The sequence below is a fragment of the Diorhabda carinulata genome, chromosome 7 (genome assembly GCF_026250575.1).
Source record: "Diorhabda carinulata isolate Delta chromosome 7, icDioCari1.1, whole genome shotgun sequence".
NCBI classification, from domain to species: domain Eukaryota; kingdom Metazoa; phylum Arthropoda; class Insecta; order Coleoptera; family Chrysomelidae; genus Diorhabda; species Diorhabda carinulata.
The window spans coordinates 18430765-18439396 of NC_079466.1; the positions used below are offsets into that span (position 1 = coordinate 18430765).

The 8632-nt window shown below is 32.2% G+C and overlaps 1 protein-coding gene across 1 annotated transcript; it reads right to left on the reverse strand.

The window, feature by feature from the left end:
* Window positions 1-2767: 2767 nt before the first annotated feature.
* LOC130896167 (nitrilase and fragile histidine triad fusion protein NitFhit) lies at window positions 2768-8475 on the reverse strand. Its single transcript, XM_057804072.1, has 2 exons — window positions 7668-8475; window positions 2768-3583 (listed from the first exon to the last, which is right to left on the reverse strand). Exons 1-2 carry the CDS (start codon window positions 8290-8292, stop codon window positions 2817-2819), a joined length of 1392 nt encoding a protein of 463 aa, XP_057660055.1. The 5' UTR covers window positions 8293-8475; the 3' UTR covers window positions 2768-2816.
* Window positions 8476-8632: the final 157 nt, after the last annotated feature.

The following is an 8632-nucleotide window of genomic DNA, read 5'->3' on the forward strand; positions in this document are numbered from 1 at the left end:
AAAAAAATAATTATTACTCCACCTAGGAAACATATATAAATCACAAGAAAACAATAACAAAAATGTTTGTTTTCAATATTTAGATATTGTACAGTTTGTAGCTGCTGGATTTCTATGTTTCAAATATATATTGATACGGTTTTCGGTATAGCGGTATTGCATTCTCTAATATGAACGATAATTCCATATATCTTGTAGAACTTATTGGTTTCCTATACCAAACAATTAAAATTTTAATATTTTCGTTTCTAATAAATTAGGTGTCACGAAAAGGTAAAGATTATTCAGCATTTTCTCTTTATATAGTAAATTCTATACGAGGGTCGAAACTTTTGAAGTAAAATAGCAAATTGTCAATTTCATTGTATGGAAAGGTTATAATTATCATATTCTTTAATGAAGAATAATTTAAAGGGTAAAACAGTTTCATTTATTCTAAAGGAGTCTTTAATATAATAATCATTGTTATAGTTATAAGAATTTCTCAAAATTTTAGTTAACCAAACAGTAAAAGGTTCAATTGGAGTGTAAATGCTACCTACTATTGGTCTAGCTGATAATGTAGGTTTATGAATACTTTATAAACAATAGAACTTAGCAGAAGTCCTGTTATAGTTTGTCAATTTATTTTAATTTTCAACAAAATCTTATAACAATAACAATGATTATTATATCAGACTAGCTATTACCCGCGGCTTCGCTCGCATCGACTCCATTAAATAAGTATCAAAAATCATTAACCGATTTAAGTGTTCAACAACTCAAAAGAAAGAGGGTGTTTCAGAGAGTGTTTTTAAACCAAAACGAACTGTGTAGCTATATTAGAACCTGAGATATAGATCTTTGAATGTAGAAAAATTGCACAAAAACCTACAAAAATCCATAACTCCACATATCCGCGCCTAGCTCCTCTCCAACTCAATCGATTTAAGTGTTCAAAAACTCAAAAGAAAGAAAGTGTTTCAGCGAGTGTTCTTAAACCAAAACGAATTCTGTAGCTATATTAGAACCTGAGATACAGATCTTTGAATGTAGAAAAATTGCTAAAAACCTACAAAAATCCATAACTCAACATTGAATGTCCGCGCCTAGCTCCTCTCCAACTCAACCGTTTTAGGTGTTCAAAACTCAAAAGAAAGAAGGTGTTTCAGAGAGTGTTCTTAAACCAAAACGAATTCTGTAGCTATATTAGAACCTGAGATACAGATCTTTGAATGTAGAAAAATTGCTAAAAAGCTACAAAAATCCATAACTCCACATATCCGCGCCTAGCTCCTCTCCAACTCAATCGATTCAAGTGTTCAAAAACTCAAAAGAAAGAAAGTGTTTCAGCGAGTGTTCTTAAACCAAAACGAATTCTGTAGCTATATTAGAACCTGAGATACAGATCTTTGAATGTAGAAAAATTGCTAAAAAGCTACAAAAATCCATAACTCCACATATCCGCGCCTAGCTCCTCTCCAACTCAATCGATTTAAGTGTTCAAAAACTCAAAAGAAAGAAAGTGTTTCAGCGAGTGTTCTTAAACCAAAACTAATTCTGTAGCTATATTAGAACCTGAGATATAGATCTTTGAATGTAAAAATATTGCCAAAAACCTACAAAAATCCATAACTCCACATATCCGCGCCTAGCTCCTCTCCAACTCAATCGATTTAAGTGTTCAAAAACTCAAAAGAAAGAAAGTGTTTCAGCGAGTGTTCTTAAACCAAAACTAATTCTGTAGCTATATTAGAACCTGAGATATAGATCTTTGAATGTAAAAATATTGCCAAAAACCTACAAAAATCCATAACTCCACATATCCGCGCCTAGCTCCTCTCCAACTCAATCGATTTAAGTGTTCAAAAACTCAAAAGAAAGAAGGTGTTTCAGCGAGTGTTTTTAAACAAAAAAAAAAGTCTCTATCTTGAATAGAACCTGAGATATTGAGGATAGAACGCGTGTATGTGAAAAACTCCCATAAGTAATGTACAGGGGGAAATCGCATTTGAGTATAACTTGAGAATGGTGAAAATTAGATGAAATCCGATGGTTGATGGCTGATCTGTGCATCAATACCTTTCATTGAAAAAAAAATTAAGCAAATCGGTTGGGTAGAACGCCTGAACGGACTCTGAATGGAAATCATCAATTTTTTTAATATATAAGATAGAGCGTAGAATTAAAAATATATTGATGCTATTTGGTATACTATAGTCTAAAAAATTTAATGTGAAATTAGCTGCATTATCATTACAAAAAATATTCGAATTCAGCGGCGGAAGAATCAAGAATCGCAAATATTAAAGTGTGTTATGAAGAAACCGCACTGTTTACTATTTATTGTTATTTTGATATTTGTGAAACAGCAAAATTTTATTCAAATATTGAAGGAATAATTAATCCCGTTTTCGTTAAGAAAAAAAAAGGTATGTAATTCAATAATACTGTCAAAAAAGCAAAATATATTATTTTACATTAGAATATTATACATAGTTTAGGTCTATCTGCCTCTGGTACAGGTGATGTAGCTAATTTCATTTATAGATTATTAGACTAAACGATGTTGCACCACAATCTCACTTCAAAGCAGAACCAGAGACGATTTAAGAAAAAACACCAACAACATACTACCCCTTTTACACTAAAGATAATATTAAAAACTTTTTTACTAGAAACGTCTCATCATGCAATTGATGGTAACACACGATTTGATCACGATTTGGAAAAGGTGTTAAAGAATTAAATTTCGATTATTGTTAATATAGAGTAAAAAATGATATCCATGAATTATCATTCAAGATCATTTTTATTTTAAATCAATCGATTTCCAACTAAATACTAAAATACGTTCTTAACTTCTCCGCTTCTTTGGACATTTCTTCTGATGACCTGAATAACTGAGCACCATCGGAATCATGTTTTGCTAATTCTAAATAAATATCATCGTTTCGATTGAAATCATTTTGTTTTCTGGGTAAAATGTGTACATGCACTTGAGGTATTGTTTGCCCTGCGTATTTGCCATCTTGAACACAAATTGTCGATGATTCGGCATTATGTTCAAGCTCCATCGCCTTTTGAATTTTGATTACTGTTTGAAATAAATCGGCAATTTCCTCTTGATTTAAATCTACGAGTCGCGGAACGCGTCTCAAAGTGGATACTAGAACATGACCTGGAACTACGCATCGAATATTTGTGAAGGCAAAACAGTACTGAGACTGGTAAAAAACAGTAGAACTAGGTATTAATTTATCTGCAAAATGATACGGTTTGCCGTCGTTCCACGTTTCAACTGTATTAGCCAATAAACTCAAATTGTAGATATCGTGTCTACGATGACTTTGTACAGGCATTTCTTGTTGTATTCTATTGATAGTTTCCAAATCTATTTCAGCTACAGCAACACTCTCATCTGTAGGAAACATTTCATTGTATTTTGGACATTGCGATATAATCTCTCCCCAAGGGTCTATAATCATTGATTGGCCATAAGATGTTCTTTTCTCATTATGTTGACCATATTGAGCGGCAGCAATTACGTAACATTGATTTTCAATTGCTCTTGCCCTTAACAGTATCTCCCAGTGGGCCGCACCTGTAAATTGTCAAATGTTAGAAGAATATAATCCGAAATGATTTGAAAATTTTATCGACAAAGGTATGTAATACACACAATATATTTATAACATAAATTAAAAAAATTTTTGGTGAGTAAACTATGACAAGGTTAATGGTAATTCTACGAAAAATTGGATAATATGACAACATCGATTGCCTGCTACACTTTGTCTACAGTGTATTTATTTACCCTAAAGCCTATTTCCACAGGTCCGTCGTATCACAGTTGCGGTCATAGTTGAAAATAATATTCTTATGGAAGGATTCTCATTAGTCAATGAGTCAAACCAGTTCAGTCATAGTTGAAATAGCAATAACGATATTTTCTCATTTCGAAAGTTGTCAGATTTGTCATTCAACCATGGAAAAAGAACGATTAATAGAATTTGTGAGAGATAAAAAACAAGTTTTATAGGATGTAACCCACCAAAAATACTGAAAACTACAAGAAATACGATAACTTGGCCGTGTGATTGAGCTAAGATGGAATACATTTGTGGCATCAATGGTAAAATACCATAAGCGTTTAATAAGAGTTTTAGAATGAATCTTTCCGATTTAAAATGTGTTTTATGGCTCTAAACTCGTCCTAATCCGAGGTGATTCTATCTACTTGACATAGAAATGGAAAAAAATAATGTTCACGATAATATTTCAATATTACTTGGATAGTTCATCCTGTATTTGGTTTGAGAGGTTCACGACAATGTATTATCCTGACGAATTAATGAATAAATGATAGACGTCTGCGTACTAGGACTTGCACAGTTTGAATTTTAGTTACAAATCCGATTATGACCCTGCCATACTGTTAGTACCAATATCAAAACCGTCAAGTAGTTTTACATTATGGCATTGAAACCGGAAACTAGTTGGCTTAAAGAGATATTCCAGATGCCAGATCAATCGTAAGTAATGTTGAAACAGTGAATAATTATAAAACGAGAGTATAGAAACGGATTCGAGTACAGATAAGGATTCTGATTCTGGTCTTGCAAATAAAACAAGACCAAGTTTAGAGGAAGGTTTGCAAAATCATGAGCAAAGGGAACAAGATTTACGCGAGAATTTTGAGTAAGAGTGTTACGTATGTGATGTCCATAACCATTTAAGTATACCTCATATTTTAATCTTTCATTGCCCTCTTGCAAAATGTACCTAATTATCATTTTTCCCAGAAAACATTTTACAAATCGTTTTCAAATTAACCTGTCTGGTATAGGTAATTTTATAAAGGGCGTGAAATATTTACCTGGCAACATCATTCCTTTCTTAAAATACCCCAAAGGAATTGTTTTGGCCGATAAGTAAACATAGTTGAAAATTTGAACTTGATGCAATAAATTTCTTAGAAAATAAATGTTGGATTCATTTGCTAAAGTTTGATAAAATAAAATAATAAATTGTTCTAAAATGTGACTACGGCTATGGTGGCCAGGAGAGGGATTGATTTATCACTACACTCTTTCCGAGTAGAGTATAGTAAACAAATGTCAAGTAAATTAACACAGCTAAAAAATGGAAAAACTCTATCACAAGACTTGTATGCTATTTCAATGAACAGAAGTGTACTTAAAATGATGAGAAATTATTTCTTCTTAGCAAAACAGACATGAATAGTCAAATAGAGTCAAAGTTGAATTATTATAGCCGATGAAAGTATATGCTCCCCATATAAAACGACCTTCACCGAGCTGGTAATGGAGGAAACATATTTATTATGTAATTTAATATATCAAAAAATATTTTGCATTTGGGTTGCCTAGTAAATTTCATTCCAGGATATTTTTAATTAATTTTAAATTTTTTTTTCAATTTCACCGGTTTGGTTAACAGATAAATTCTATGCCAATCGAAAGTATGCAACCCATAGTATATCCAAAAGTTAAGTTGCCCATTTTTTTCCTGTCACAACTCCTGGGTTGCCAGGTACGAACAGGTAAATCGATACTAGTAATTTGCACCGGTCTGGTTAATAAATGAAAGTTAAATAGAAATAAAGTTTATTTTATTACGAACACGTGCGTTTTACCTGCGAAAAATCAGTCCTGAATCCGGTTGCCGAATTTTAAGAGATTAAATTTTGCTCCGAGTGAATATTTGCGACTGAGAGGTGCTTACCAACCATCTCATGCGATAGAAGAGGACACAACATAACAGCTGTTTGTAGCCCGGCCTTTTTCTGAAATAGAGTACGCATGCTCTCTACTTTTGAAAACAAAAAGGATATCGATAGACGCGTACATGCTGAGCATCATTTTGGAGTAGATTGTTGCTGTAGTTGCATTGGAAAAAAGCTATTTGTTATTGAAAAAATGGCCAAAAAGTGTTTTGTACGTGATTCAGTCAATGGTGTCATAGACTTTAATGATGAAACTTTTAAAAACTGTCATTAATGTTATCTTTTCATAATAGATATTTACGACATAAGTGTCGTAACGATTCAAATTACGAAATGAGATGGGAAATTTGTCAAACGAAGCCGTTATAATTAATGGGTCGACGGTCCGATCGATCAAGTAGTCAAGATCCCACATTTTCGTTCTTTTTTTTATCAAATTATCTTAATTATTCAATACTTCTGGTGGTTAACCAGTCAATAATTTCTTGTTTTCTCCAAGATGAAGTTGGAGCCTTCTTTATGCGCCGAGAATGATAACTTGCATTATCCATAACTGCTACTGAATCAACCGTAAGATATTTTATCATTTCAACAAAATAGTCTTCAAAAACATCCGAATCCATGTCCTCCTGGTAATCTCCCATATGGCACGACTGAAAGGTTAGCAAACCTTCTTTTAAAAATACCTCTTCGCTTCCAATATGAATTATTAGTCTTTTCCCTTTACCTGAAGGTACCTTAATACCCATTGCCAGGCCTTCCATGAGAGCTTGACGACCACTGGTTATATTTTTGTCTTACCACATTTTTGGTACTGTATAACCTTCATTAATCCACGTCTCATCAAGATAAAAGATTTTCTTCTGCTCTGTTCGGTACTGCTTTATACTTCTTAAGTATTTTCGTCGCCAGCAAACAATTTCATTGCTTTCCAGTAAAAGTGCTTTACGGTTATGCTTTTCCTAGGCAAAATCTATATTTCTCAAAGCGGTCCATAAAAGTTTTTTAGTTATAAACGGAATACTGTCATTTTGGCCAAGTTCCATTAAAATCTGATCTAGAGTGGGTATTTCTTTTTTAAAATGAAAAGAGTGAACTTTTCTTCGAATTATACTTTTGGGGGCTTCATCAAGGACTTTTACTGGTCTGCCTCGACTTTTTTTTGGGAGGTTCCACTTGGCCTGCTATCTTTTTCCCCCGCAATAATTTAAAAATGGTGGACCTTCCCATTCCAGTAATTCGGGAATATCAGTCGATAGTTTCTTGTACATTAAATTTCGGGTAATTGTATTTTATGCAATTGTGTACATTTAAAATAATAATTTTTTCATTCACTGATAGTGGAGAATTATTGGAACATCTTTTCGTTGGTGTAAATGTCGCTTAACAGCAAATACTGATGCATTAATCTAAACAAATATACTTATAAAGGTCTAAAAATTTTGGGTAAGGCACCATTGCCCTTACGGCGCATGGTTAAGCCAAATATGAAATAGGGTTGGAATTAGGCAGAGGCACAAATAGAACTTTGAACTGTACCTGTTAAATGCAAAACTGTATCTTCTGTATATTCTACTACCTAAATAATCCCTACACAATATTTCAAGGCCTACACCTATGGCCGACACCGTAAATGAGGCGAACTGGGCGGAATTCCCCATTTTATTACTATATACCTTTCTGAAATAGACTATAGTAAAATATACATACAGAAAAATAAAATAATTAGTCCTATTTATAAAATTAGAGAAAAATTGAAAGCAATTGAATCAGAAAATTAATAAATTCATGAAAATTGAAATTGATTATATATATATATATATATATATATATATATATATATATATATATATATATATATATATATATAACATGAAGCAATAGAAATAATTAATTAAAATTAATTCATTAAAAAAATTTTGAGTATCTCAATACTTACCTGTTGAAGTTGTAAATGCTGAAGGATAAGTCAAAATATGTGCCCCCATTTTTCTTTGGATTAAACTAATTTCTGGAAATCGTACATCATAACATACTGACAATGCTAACATCCCAGCTGGTGTTTCAACTGGCGGAACAATTTCAAATCCAGGTGTACATGATTTGGATTCTTTCAAGTTAATATTTTTTTCTGGTATGCTAACATCAAATAAATGTATTTTCCTATAAACTGATTTGATATTTCCTGTATTATCTATCAAAATATGAGTGTTATACATCTTATTTTCCCCAATTTTTTCGTGGAAACCACCAACCGAAAGCCAAACGTTATATTTCTTAGCAACCGTTTTATATTCGCTTACCAGTTGGCCCTCCAAACTCTCTGCTAGTCGATGTGCTTCGCTTTTATCAGAGGTAATAAAGTCAGTTGCTTCTGGTAGAAAAATCATGTTAGCATTATTTTTTCTTGCTTCATCAATGAGTCTTTTAACAATTATAAGATTCGCGTCCTTACTTCTTGAAGCTGTAAATTGGCAAACAGCAACTGTACATAAACTGTTAGAATTCATTTTTTTAGATATAAATATTGAAAGTCTTTTAAAATTTTTACAAAATATAATCATAATAGCATTCTAGATACTTTTCGACTGGTTCTACCAGATTAGAGTGAGTATCAATTCAATATCTCATTTATTTTTAAAGACTATTAATGTTAATAAAAAATACGAAATTTGAATTGAAATACCAAAGAAGTATAATCTGAATGTAAAATTCTTCTTCTTATTTGCAGTGTACCTTTGTCTTGTGGCGCAAAATACATCCACTTGAAGCAGAACTGTCATTTATTTAGACCACGCTGTTAAACAGTTAAACAGTTTATATTTCAGAAGGTTTACAATCAATTATGAATTTCCACAAATTGTCTTAACTTAACTTAACTGTTTTACTAATACAAAATAATTG

Excerpts from the sequence above, each read along its gene's own strand:
- LOC130896167 (XM_057804072.1), bottom strand. The coding sequence starts at position 8,292 with ATGATTATATTTTGTAAAAATTTTAAAAGACTTTCAATATTTATATCT. Across the intron at positions 3,584-7,667 it reads AGCATTTACAACTTCAACAG|GTGCGGCCCACTGGGAGATA; the intron begins GTAAGTATTGAG and ends GACAATTTACAG.